The sequence below is a fragment of the Primulina eburnea genome, chromosome 9 (genome assembly GCF_022965805.1).
Source record: "Primulina eburnea isolate SZY01 chromosome 9, ASM2296580v1, whole genome shotgun sequence".
Taxonomy (NCBI): domain Eukaryota; kingdom Viridiplantae; phylum Streptophyta; class Magnoliopsida; order Lamiales; family Gesneriaceae; genus Primulina; species Primulina eburnea.
The window spans coordinates 30,734,886-30,747,493 of NC_133109.1; the positions used below are offsets into that span (position 1 = coordinate 30,734,886).

Consider the following 12,608-nt stretch of genomic DNA (forward strand, 5'->3'; position numbering starts at 1 on the left):
TTACCGCCTCCGTTCCATCATTAAATCCTCACACACAAATTTAAAATCATATATTAAGTTTTTTTAGTACTCAAACATATATAACAAATATGATTGGTATTTTTAGATGAAAATCGAGATAAAATATTAAAAATATAGTATTAATATATGATATTTGAGTACCAACTATTTCAAATTTGATAGTAATATATGATTTTTGACGAACTCAAACATATGAAACAGACGTGTATATTAATAAAGTTGTTCTAAATTTATATTCAAAATCTTATCTTTTATATACGATATAAAATATTCGATATTCAAATCTCATATACAAATACCAGATTTTCAATGTTTTGAACTGATTTTTATCCGAAAAGACAAACGCGTCATTAATAACAATATTTGTTATGTGTTGGGAGTACTCAAAAATCAAAAATTAGTATGAGATTTGAAACAATTAACAGTCAAATATTATATATTAATAATATATTTTTAATATTTCATACTGAATTTTGTCCAATGAAAAGACATGGATTCAAAGAGTTTAAACACAACACAAGAACTGGAAACAAATTTTTGTTTGGTTTTGGATATTTTTGAGCGAGACAAGTTTTCATCAGAAATAAATATTATATTTATGACGATAAATTTTTATAAAATCCTATTGATACAAAAACATATCCAACTCAGCTTTGCTCTTATCCAAAAAACAAGATAAATTTAACAGCAAGCGGCTGCAAACTATGTTGCGCATGTGAGTTGTGACATTGTGTACCAAGGACAAAATTTTATATTATTGGATCGAGAGGATAATTAATTAATTAATTAATTAAAAATAAAATATCAGTAGATGAAAATTTGAGATTTTACAAATGAAATTATATTATATTATATTATTATTTAATAAATGTGGTTTCACTTCGAAAGGCCATCCACCACCGTCAATGGTGGGGTCTTCCAGCTCCGGCCTCTTGTTCAGATCGATCTGTTCTTGAAACCAACACGGTTTCAGCGATTGATCTGCACGCTTCTCCTCATTGGCGGCGCTATCGGTCAATGTGTTGGTCCGGAGTGCGTCGAATCTGGCTCCCACCTCCGCCGCTTTCTTCCGTATGGAGTCGGCAGAGAGGTCTTTAAGCGCGCAGCAGATTATCTCATCCGGGAAATTGAATTTCGCCGTCGGGCCCCGGAGGTAGTACACGGCGGTGTCGTAGGCCCGCGCTGCCGCCTCGGCGGTGTTGTAAGAACCGAGCCAGATTCTTGATCGCTTGTTGGGCTCACGAATCTCCGCCACCCACTTGCCCCACTTCCGCCTCCTTACGCCCTTGTATGGCTTCTCGCTCCGCCTCCGGGTCACAGCTTTGACTGCACAGCCGGCGGCGGCGGCTTCCATCGCTCTTTGGAAACTAAAATCTCTCGAACGATAGCACCAAATTCGTTAGCAGCGCCTCTACAAGTAATAGAAATTGCCTCAAAAAAGTACAGAAAGAAGTGAGAGGCATGTGCGAGGCTTTACAGATCGCGGCTTTTTTTTTAGCGTTCTATTATTTCTTCCTCGTTGAAACCAAATTTCATAAGCAAAGTCGATATATACATACATATATATATACACACTTACATATTTATGTATATAATACATTTATGTGTACATTTATATTATATAGTTAATATTTAATTATATTTATTTCCACATCTCCCTTTGTTTTAAAAAACTTTATACGTGCATAACATAGTAATTAGAATTGTTTTAAAAAACTTTATATTTCCACATATTCTTATATTATAAATATAAACTAATTTATTAAACAATAATTTGAATAATCTTGTTTTTTTAAAAAGCTTAAGGTATATTTGAATTGAAAGATTTGATTATTTTGGATTAAATCGTTAATAAAAATCAACTCAAAACGTCTGACTTATTTTTAAATCAATCAATTGATTTTAAATTTTAAGATATTTTTCAACAAAATCAAGATATTTCAATTCCTCATTGTAAGAGTCATTAAAAATATGCTTAATAACGCTTGAGCGTGGCTTTTTTTCTAAAGACAAAAATTTGTGTGATACGGTCTTATGGGTCGTATTTGTGAGACATATCTCTTATTTGGACCACCCATGAAAAAGTATTACTTTTTATTGTGAATATGGGTAAAGTTGACCCGTCTCACAGATTATGATCCCTGAGACGGTCTCACATGAGACCCACTCTTTTCTAAAACGAGATTGATTAATAAGAAGAAGAGGAACATAAATTAGAAAGAGTGGGTCTCACGTGAGACCGTCTCACGGATCTTAATCTGTGAGACGGGTCAATCCTACCCATATTCACAATAAACAGTAATACTCTTGGCATAAAAAGTAATATTTTTTCATGGATGACTCAGATAAGAGATCCGTCTCACAAATACGATCCGTGAGATCGTCTCACATAAGTTTTTTACACCAACAAGTAATGTTAGCAATATACAAATTTATTTAGATAGTTAAATATAGTGACGATAAATATGCGACAAATATTGTCATATGGCAAAAACTTGTGTGACAAGATCTCATATGTTGTATTTTGTGAGATATATATCTTATTTGAGTCATTAATGAAAAATATTATTTTTTTTATGTTAATAGTATTACTTTTTATTGTAAATATCGATAGGGTTGAGCCGACTCACAGATAAAGATTCGTGAAACCGTCTTACAAGAGACCTATAACAACACGACCTACAAGGGATGTCAATGCTAATCTTTTAAATCAGTACAATGAAACAAAAAATGTAATACGTTACACTTAAATGTATCATATTTATGAACTATTAACTTTATTTATTTTTTTGAGATAATTAAAATTTTAAAAAACTTTCTTACCCTTAAACTTATACTAATATCGTTTAACTTTAAAAATTTTGAAACTTCATTACGCTTCCACGTGCTTCGTGGTTTTTGAACCTTGCCTCTTGCCTGTTTTATTCATATTACATCCCATTTTCTTTTATTTTTTTTAATTATATTAAATACTATATATGCTTCGTATTTTAATAATTTTACTATGCCTGCCGACCTTTTTCTATGTTTCACATATTTTCAAATTTTCACACTTGGTTAATTGTAAATAATCTTTCACATATTTCTAACTGTATATTTATAAATATAAAATTTTAATTATTTTTAATTTTGAGAACAACTTATTTAAAAATAATACTTAATTATTTTATTTTAATTTATTTCAGCAAATAGAAAATTGTTTCTCAAAAAATTTAAAAATCATTTTACAATCCTTATTTTTTGTTCCAAATTTTTTTCTTTTAAATACGTGCAAACAAGGGGAAAAAAGGAAAAATAAAACACGTATCTTTCCAAAAATACGTATTTGTTTGAGTTTTTTTTTTGTAATGAATAGAAACAGAATCACATTAATTATGAATTATTTTTAATCTCATAATGATGACTATTTTAATAGTATATTCCGTACCATCTTGACACATTTATTTTATATTCCAAATTTTATGTTTAATTTTAATTTATGATCATATATGCTTAAAACTAATTACGTGATCATCATAATCTTTATGTCAATCACTCAATCCAATTAAATGGATCGAATTCGGGGTAAAATTTAAATGACAGTTAATAACAAATGACGGGTTACAAATTATCCTACCATTTAGGTGGGTTGAGATATTTTCAACTCAATCTATATATTTGATAGAACGGGACGATGCGATGCGAGTTAATCCGTCAATTTTTAGTTATGTTTGACGACTTGATGCAGAATCTGTCGCAACTCATCATTTGGTTGAATGGATTGGTTGAATGGAGCGCAATCAACCCAATAGATACTATCTATTTTGACATTTCTGACAAGAAGAGCTAATTTGTATGTTAGAGTGATGATATTTTTTCAGTCATACACCAAAGAAACAACACATCTCTTCAACAAACGATATAGAAAAATAGTCGAATTTACTTTTTTAAGTTTTTCGTCGAATTTGTAAAAAAGATTTTGTTACGATAGTATTTTTCTTTAATTTATATTTAACATGAATGTTAAAGTGACATCGAACATAATAATATGCTATTACATTCCATCGATTTTTCGTTTCATGTTAACGACTTTTAGTGTTATGTCACTACTACGGAAAAAAAAAATGAAAGAAAAAAAAAATTGAATACATAGAATATCAGAACCTAAAATAGGTAACTAATTACAAAACAAATTTGGTCATTTTTTCCAAATATTAATATACATATTATATTAAAACTCATCACTTCCTATTTGAATGAGAAAGTGAAAGCACGAGGTCTCCATTGTTATCGATTTATTGAGAATAAATAGCTTGGCCCCTTTTTTTGTTGTTGGCTGGCTGAAAGCGATATTGGAAAGAAACGGATAAAAATATTCTATTAAAATCTTGGATATTTTGTATAAATAAATATGCCCTATTACTTATTATGTATTAAAAATAAAATTTTCATGTATTAAAAAAAATTTTCCCCACCCCTTAGTTTTATCCCTATAATTTACTATTTTTATAAGATAAAAAAGGCAAGGTTACACATTTTCTAAAAAAAAAATCTTATAAGTTGTCACATAACTTATCTGACAATTTATAAAACAAAATTTCAGAGCTTATAAGTTCTAAAATAATTTATAAGCTGTTCAAAAGAGATTATAAGCTCTGCCAAACACGCTCTTAAGTTAGAAATTAATCACCTCGACACACGCAAACGTGTATAAATATCACACAAAATATAAAACACAATAATAGAACATAATGAACAAAAGGAAACAAAAATCATCATCAATCATCCAACACCAAGACCATGGTTTACACAAAGTTTGGAGAAGCTTGTTAAAGAGTAAATCTGGACAAGTGAATATACCACTAACATGAATCGACCAGGTACATGACAAGTTCCAACACATAGTAACATTCCACAGTATTTTGTTAATTAAAACAAACTTGTATTTAGACGAGGGATGGGTACAGCTTCGCCTGCTGTCGAACCCTCTTCTTATATTCTGTTGTGTCCTGCATGCATGTTACAACGGAGAAATTTTTGATCACCAAATAATTCCAGAAATATACAATATGGTATCAATGAAACTGAATGAAGGGGGAACGGGAGCGGGCTTAGGAACGTTAAATTTTTTTTATTTTGGATGAATTGAATGCATGCATAATTTTTCTTCTGAACTTTCAAGACAATGCTATTTCATATGGAAGGTCTACGGAATCCGTCCACAAAATTTAATAAAAAAAACAAGTTGCATATTCATCAGGTGATAATAGAGATGATTCAAGAATGCTATGTGATATGGAAGAGGTATATCGAATCAGTTCACAAAATGGAAACAAACAAGTTTCACATTCAGTAAGTGATAACAATAACACAACAAAAAACAGAAGTTTTGCAATACTATTTCTTGAATTACCAGATCCAAGTAATTGTCAATGCAAATTTTTTTTTAAAAAAATTCAGTGAAAGAAATGCAAATGGAGACAAAAACAATTTTTTTATATTATCTATTACCTGAATAAACAGATGATAACCCTCAGTTTGTGCTGGATCAGATGGATTTGGTTGATCCAACAAATCTTGGATGCCAACCAAGATTTGCTTCACAGTGATGGCTGGTCGCCAGCCCTATAAATATATATGAGAATGAGGGGGGGAAACAAGTGTTTTTTTTTTAAATTGAAATGGGCATTAAACAATAACTGATACCACAACTAAAAAGCAATAAAAATATACTTACACTATCCTCATTGAGGATTGAAAGGCAGACAGTTCCAGAGGGATATATATTTGGATGGAAAAAACCTTGGGGAAATTTACATTTTGGTGGCTTACTAGGATAGTCTTCACTAAAGTGCATCGTGAGAGGGTAATAACCACCATCCCAGTCCGTCTGCAAAACCATTAATTATTAAATAGTTCTAGCCAACGTTTATCTCTCTCTTTATTAAGAACACGCATCTCTTAAGATTGGAGTTGAAACTCCAAAGTATATCGATAAAAATAATCCCAATCTCGACCACAAGGAAAATATGTGATTAAACTCGGAAATACAATAGAATCACATATTTATATATCTATTGTTATAAGCTAACTTGGATTGGGAAACAATATTTGCGTATACAAAATTTGTGCTACACAAATTACCCTCAAGTCATCCAACTCAAATAACTGATAAAGATATAAATAAAAAGAATAGTTAGGTAAATTATGTATTCTATACCAGCTTTAATACTTCTAATATGCATCTAAAATGTGTAACCTAATATATCAGCACCTATTCCGAGTAAATGGTAAATTTCTATTCCAAATAATACTGTTCAACAAAAAATGCAATAGTTCCATTGAAAATTTTTACCAAAAAATTTATTATGTGATTATATTTCTCTTTTCAAAAATTTAATCTAGAGTTATGAAATAACCCAGTGATTTTGTAATTAATAATTTATAAAATCTTTGCACATGCAAAACGTGGGTTTGAGTTCCAGTAAAAAATTAAACCATGCTACATGCATCTTTTATTCAAGCGTAGAGCAAAGATAGGATCCACAAACTGCACCCCAACTCTTTACTCCCTTATTAATTATCAATTAATACATAAAAGAGGCTAAAAATATCAAGCGAAGAGACACTACCAAGAACTATGGAGCTACCCAATGCACTAGATAGCAACTTAGACAATATCCTGAAAGATATTTCTGTTTTCAAACTTTTGAGTAAGAAATGAGAAAACACAGAGCCAAATTATGTCATATCCCACCCATAACGGGTGCACATATATATCATATTCATACAAAACAAGAACCAGACACAAATTCAAGTTCAATTGCTGAAACAACACACCCCAAAATTGGTTCTTCGATGTCTCTTTATAAGGTGGACAATTTTATATTTCAGACACTGGATTACCAAAAACACTAATTTAAGATCATTAACCATTAGCTCCAAGAACATCCTAGTCAGAACAAAAGTAACATCTAGCATTTCTGGCAAGCTGTCTATGAATTTTTTTTCCATCGTCATCACTGCAAGTATTTTCCATCACTAAGAATGAACCTAATTATGAAAGACCAAGAAATCCAAATCGTTCGCGGTTCCACCAACAAAATTTGATACACAAGTGCCACGAGAAAATGCAACAAAGCATTGTTGCATGCCACACCAACAATAAGGTAGTAATTTCTGTACTAAACTGAATTCACAAGACAGACTGTTGCCCTTCCGAATTCATCCAGAATATATTTCTTAATCGTAAGAGAATAAAATTTTTTGCACAAAAATACACTAATAGCCCAAATCAATTGAGATCCTAGTTTCAACAAAGACTATTAAACAATCAGCGGCTTTACATCATCAAGCGACTTATACATATGCTTCAAACACCGTTAAATTCCTCGATAGAACCTGAGATTCCCGGAAATTTCCACACTTGTATGCCATTAAAACAGCAGTAAATGCACCTCATAACAAAAAAGTAAAGACTATTAAAGTTAACCAGCAAGGAATGAAAAAATTGAAGTACGAAAGACTTACCCCGGCCTTACCAGGGATTGTGCAGTGCCAAATCATCATGTTCACAGTACCATCAGAAAGGGTCTCCGGTTTAGCAACAAAACCCTAAAAAAAAACAAGAAAACAAAATTTTACACAAACCCAAACAAAATAAACCACAATCAAAGAACCCAAATAAAAACAGAAGAGAAAATCCCAAAAAAGGAAAAAAAATAAAAATAACATGAGGGTGATTTTTGCGCCAGGCTTTGCGTTCCTCCATGAGCCGGCCGCGAGCTATACCTCCAGACATCCTTCTCCAAAAACTAAACTAAAATTATTCTTGTGCGTAAATTCTTCGGCAGAAAGTGAAAGTGTCTAAGATAAGCAGCAGCCCATCCTCCCTGCTCCAGTGCTCGCTTTATACCCAAGGGAGAATTTATTTTCCTGTGAAGAGACGGTTGAGATTGGATCTCATAGAATCGTGTGGATGAAAATCAATGTTGTAGCGTGACTTTTCTTATTTTTATTTCTAATTTTAATGCTTGCGTGAAAACCACGCCACTTTAAGTCACTCCGCGTGGAAAACCATGGATTTTAGTTTATTTCATAAATTAATAATAATTTACAAAATCATAGCGGGAATCCCAAAATATGTCGTTTTAACTGCGGACATCTTTAAAACGTCGAATCAATCTCAAATCTACGCGTTTGTTTTGTACTTCTTCTGTGACCTGTCTTAAATTTATTTCGTCTCAACAATTTAATTTAATTTTTTTTTTCATTTAAAATGTTTTTATCATTTTTAAAATTAAAAAAATTAGACGGACCAACCCGCCTAACCCGTGGCCCAATGTTGGTCGTTTTGTTTTACTATTTGGAGACTCCACCCCGCTCTGCCATGCCTAATGGTAGGTTGCAGTTGTCTCGTGTCTCATCAGTCTGTTTTGACATATCAAATTTATAAATATCTATGAAATATAGTCATATTTCTTATATGATTTTCTAATGAGTGGGTCTCATGTGAGATCGTCTCACAGATCCTAATTTGTGAGACAGATCAACCATACTTATATATCAACAATAAAAAAATAATACTTTTAACATAAAAAGTAATACTTTTTCATGCATGACTCAAATAAAGAATTACCGTCTCACACAAATTTTTGTCTTTCCTAATATACTTCTATTTAATTTGAAGTCTTGTGATTAACTGACTATTGGGAAAACAACAAATCATTTGTATAAACACACATTAAATAATGGTAATCAAATTATTTTCAATAAATTTTTAATGTGTGTGAAAAAATAGTAATAAATAAATTATGAAGGTTATATGTGTAATCTCAACTTAGATCGGGCCTGTCAAGACAGCCAGGATAAAATATGAAGATAAAAGGCCCGATAGTGTGAATAGTTGGCCCAATGTGAAAAGGGCCCACTGGAATCACCGAGGGAGAATCTAGCAAAATTTTACCATTCCGATTCGGTTGCTTCTGCAGAAGAAGAGCGAAGTAGAGAAAGCTTATAACTCTGAAGAGCTCCATGGCCAGAGACTTCAAATCCATCCCTTTGATCGATAATCATTTTTTTTCTTGAATTTGTAAAATGTCTTTGTTGTCCAATCCTCTCTCGATTTATGTTTCGGTTTTCCACTGATAATTTTTCCTCTTCTGAATTGAAGAAGATTCGATACTTTCAGCTAATTAAGTGGATAATGGCAGCTTAAAGAGAGTTAATTAATTAATTTGTTTTTTTTAAAAAAACAAATTATGGAACAAATGTCGGCACACTGGTGGAGAAATGGGATGATCCAAACATGTTTTAAGATGAAGGTGTAGCAAAGGTTGCTCAACAGTTATATCAGGGTTGTCGCAAACATCGGAAGTGTTATTCTTTTTGAAATAAGTACCCTTCCATATGTTCTTGGATGGCTCACACAATAATAGTGAATTACATGTTGTGTCATGATTATTGTAGCACAACACGCATGCTCCATGAATCGGGACATGGTGTCTTAGCAGGTTTAGATTTTTAGGTATAATATCATGAGAAATATGCCACAAAAAAATATGCACCTTCAGCGGAAGGGAGAGTCTCCAAAGAAATGCCCACCATGTTTGCAAAGTGATAACCGAACAGTTTTCTGGTTGTGTAAATAAACCTTGTTGAAAGCGATAACCATCGCGAAACTGAGTACTTCCCTTTTTTGTCAAATCTCCAGAATCTCGTATCGCAATAATTAATGACAATGGAATCTTGAGAATCTCCCAAGTTATCCATGTATTAAAGTTATTCATAATAAAATCAACATCTCAAACTCCACCCTTTATCAAGGTGTTCACCGTTGAAGCACTACGCCACAGACCCTCCAACACCCTTATATTCAAATCCATACTTGGTATGCATTTATTATCAAAGATTTTTATTGACTTGCCATCACCTATCCTCCAAAGAAGTCCCCTCTCTAGGATTCCTCTACTCCATAAAATTGATCGCCAAATATAATATGGGTTGCTCCCCAGGCTCACCTCCATCACACTCCCATGCTTAAACTACTGCTCCTTAAGACCTCGAGAAGCAAGAGAGTTTGGATATCTAATCAATCTCCAAAGTTGCTTCGCAAGAAGTGCTCGATTAAAATCCTCTATTCTTCGAAAACCCATCCCACCCTTCACTTTAGGCTTGCAAATAGGTCTCAAGTCTGTCAGTGAATTTTTCGCTTCCCATTTTTCATTCCCCACCAGAAGTTGGCACATTCCATCTAAATCTCATCACAGATAGCCTTGGATATTTTGAAACTGTTCATAGCTATGTTGGAATAGCCTATATAACAAATTTAATCAAAGTCTCTTTACCTTCAGTAGAGAAATTTTTGTGTTCCCATTCTTGGATCCTTCTCACTACTTATTCCATAAGGTATCTAAACTGAAGCCATTTACTATGCATAGATACGGTAGGAAGACATAAATAAATCCCATGCCTCTGAACAACTGGAATAGTGATATAGATTTGATCGTCTCCATCACTAACGGATTTGTATTTGGACTAAAAGAGAGTTTTGACTTTTTGTAGTTAATCATTTGACCCGAAGCTCGTTCATTGAGGTATAAGCATTCTATTACTCAAGCCCCGTCTTCCATTGTGGCCCTAAAGAAAACAAGGCTGTCATCGGCAAAAAAAAAGTGAGACACTACCGGACAAGTTGAAGCAATCCTCACCCCTCGGATCAGCCCTCTAGACTCATAATCGGTGAAAAGTCTAGACAGGCCATGGGCATATAATACGAACAAGTAAGACGACAGAGGATTACCCTGTCGTAGTCCATGGCTTGGAGTGATAGGCCCAACAACTTCTTGATTTATCCGGAAAAAATATCTCACTGTCCACACACACCCTATAATCTTATCAACCCATTCTGACGCAAAACCCAACTGAATCATCATAGCGTTCAAGAAATCTCATTCCACTCGATCATACGCTTTACTCATGTCTAGTTTAAGTTCCGCATACCAAACTCAGCCGGACTTTTTAGTACGCATTTGGTGTATTGTTTCATAACCCACAATGATATTATCTGTGATCATTCTGCCTGGTATAAAATCACTATGGAAGTCGTCAATCAATGTCGACATAACAGGTCTTAAACGATTAGTTAGCACCCGTGTCACTATCTTGTAATAAACGTTACAAAGACTTATTGGTCTAAATTCTTTCATGAGCACTGGATTAGGGGTTTTCGGTATCAAAGTGACAATGGTTTCATTCCATCGATCAATAGGGGCTCCATCATTAAGAATATGGAGGACAACAGTAGTAGCATCTTCACCTACAATATGCCAGAATTTTTGATAAAAGAGCGTAGACATTCCATCCAGACCTGGTGCTTTGTCTGGGTGCAGATTAAATAGGGCTCTCTGGACTTCCAATTCCGTGAACGGAGCACAAAGAATAGAGTTCATATGTTCATCCACGACTGGCATTACAGTGCCTAAGACAGGTATCATATTGGCATCAGTAGGATTACCCGAATTGAACAAGTTGCTGAAATAATCAAGAACAATATCTGCCATTCCATTGCTGTGCACCAATCTCCATGAGATGAGACTAGTCCATTAATAGTGTTTTGTACCCGTCGCTTGGACACAGAGGTATGGAAAAAATAGGAGTTACGATCCATATCCTTCAGCCATGATACTCGACTTTGCCTCCATTATAACTCATTTTGGGTGACAAGTTTTTCAACCTCATTCTGGAGATCCTGTATTTGCGCAATAGATGACCTCCAATTCTAACTTGTTCGTAGATTCTATAATTGCGTACGTAATTCCTTAAGCCGTTTGGGCATGCATTTAAATCGAGTATTAGACCAGTCCCGGAACGCATTATGCAATTTAGGAGGCGTTCTTGGACAGACCTAGAATCAGTTTGAGCACCTTATCTTACTTTAACTACCTCACCACAATCTTCCTCCAAGAGCCAATATTTCTCAAGCCGGAAAAAAACATTCTGCTTGTGGACCCATTCTTTATAATGAGATTGAACCCCATTCAATTGGAGACATAGTGGTCGGTGATCCTGAGTGGTAAAAGTGAAGAGATGTAGCTTGGGCAGCAGGGTAAAGTAGTCGCCAGTTAAGATTTCCCACGTATCTATCGAGTCGTTCAAATATAACGTTGTATGGTGCTCGTCTATTCACCCAAGTAAATAAATCCCCAAGACAATGCAGATTTTGGAGTTCACAAAGTTCAAGTGTATCACGAAAATCTTGCAATCTAGATGGAGCTCTTCTAAACCGAAAAAACCGAACACTAAACCAAATCGAAAACCGAATTTTATAATTCGGATATAAATGTTAAAACCGAAATTAATTTGGTTCGGTTTCGGATTATAAATGTCAAAATCGAACCGACCGAAAAAATCGAAATTTAATTAAATTAATAATGTTATTTTTATTTTATATTATTTATTGAGATGATATTAGTGAATGAAGAATTATTTTGAATAATACTTAGTTGATTGTTGTTTATGTAATTCATTTGTACTTTATATTTAAATATTTTACTAAGAAATCATTTAAAAAAATAACATATTATATTTTATAGTATATTTATATTATT

General features: G+C 33.3%; 2 protein-coding genes across 2 annotated transcripts; both read right to left on the bottom strand.

The window, feature by feature from the left end:
• Window positions 1-643: 643 nt before the first annotated feature.
• LOC140840887 (ethylene-responsive transcription factor ERF011-like) lies at window positions 644-1,375 on the bottom strand. Its single transcript, XM_073208041.1, has 2 exons — window positions 902-1,375; window positions 644-679 (listed from the first exon to the last, which is right to left on the bottom strand). The coding sequence occupies exons 1-2, from the start codon at window positions 1,373-1,375 to the stop codon at window positions 644-646; spliced, it is 510 nt and encodes a 169-aa protein (XP_073064142.1).
• Window positions 1,376-4,752: 3,377 nt separating this feature from the next.
• Window positions 4,753-7,974, bottom strand: LOC140841616 (SUMO-conjugating enzyme SCE1). The gene is made up of 5 exons (XM_073209167.1): window positions 7,733-7,974; window positions 7,531-7,614; window positions 5,738-5,890; window positions 5,512-5,625; window positions 4,753-5,009 (listed from the first exon to the last, which is right to left on the bottom strand). The coding sequence occupies exons 1-5, from the start codon at window positions 7,799-7,801 to the stop codon at window positions 4,947-4,949; spliced, it is 483 nt and encodes a 160-aa protein (XP_073065268.1). The 5' UTR covers window positions 7,802-7,974; the 3' UTR covers window positions 4,753-4,946.
• Between the last annotated feature and the right edge of the window lie 4,634 nt (window positions 7,975-12,608).

Excerpts from the sequence above, each read along its gene's own strand:
- LOC140840887 (XM_073208041.1), bottom strand. The coding sequence starts at position 1,375 with ATGGAAGCCGCCGCCGCCGGCTGTGCAGTCAAAGCTGTGACCCGGAGG. Across the intron at positions 680-901 it reads GTGGTGGATGGCCTTTCGAA|AGCAAAGCTGAGTTGGATAT; the intron begins GTGAAACCACAT and ends TTTTTGGATAAG.
- LOC140841616 (XM_073209167.1), bottom strand. The coding sequence starts at position 7,801 with ATGTCTGGAGGTATAGCTCGCGGCCGGCTCATGGAGGAACGCAAAGCC. Across the intron at positions 7,615-7,732 it reads GGCGCAAAAATCACCCTCAT|GGTTTTGTTGCTAAACCGGA; the intron begins GTTATTTTTATT and ends GTTTTTTTTTAG. Across the intron at positions 5,626-5,737 it reads CAATCCTCAATGAGGATAGT|GGCTGGCGACCAGCCATCAC; the intron begins GTAAGTATATTT and ends ATATATTTATAG.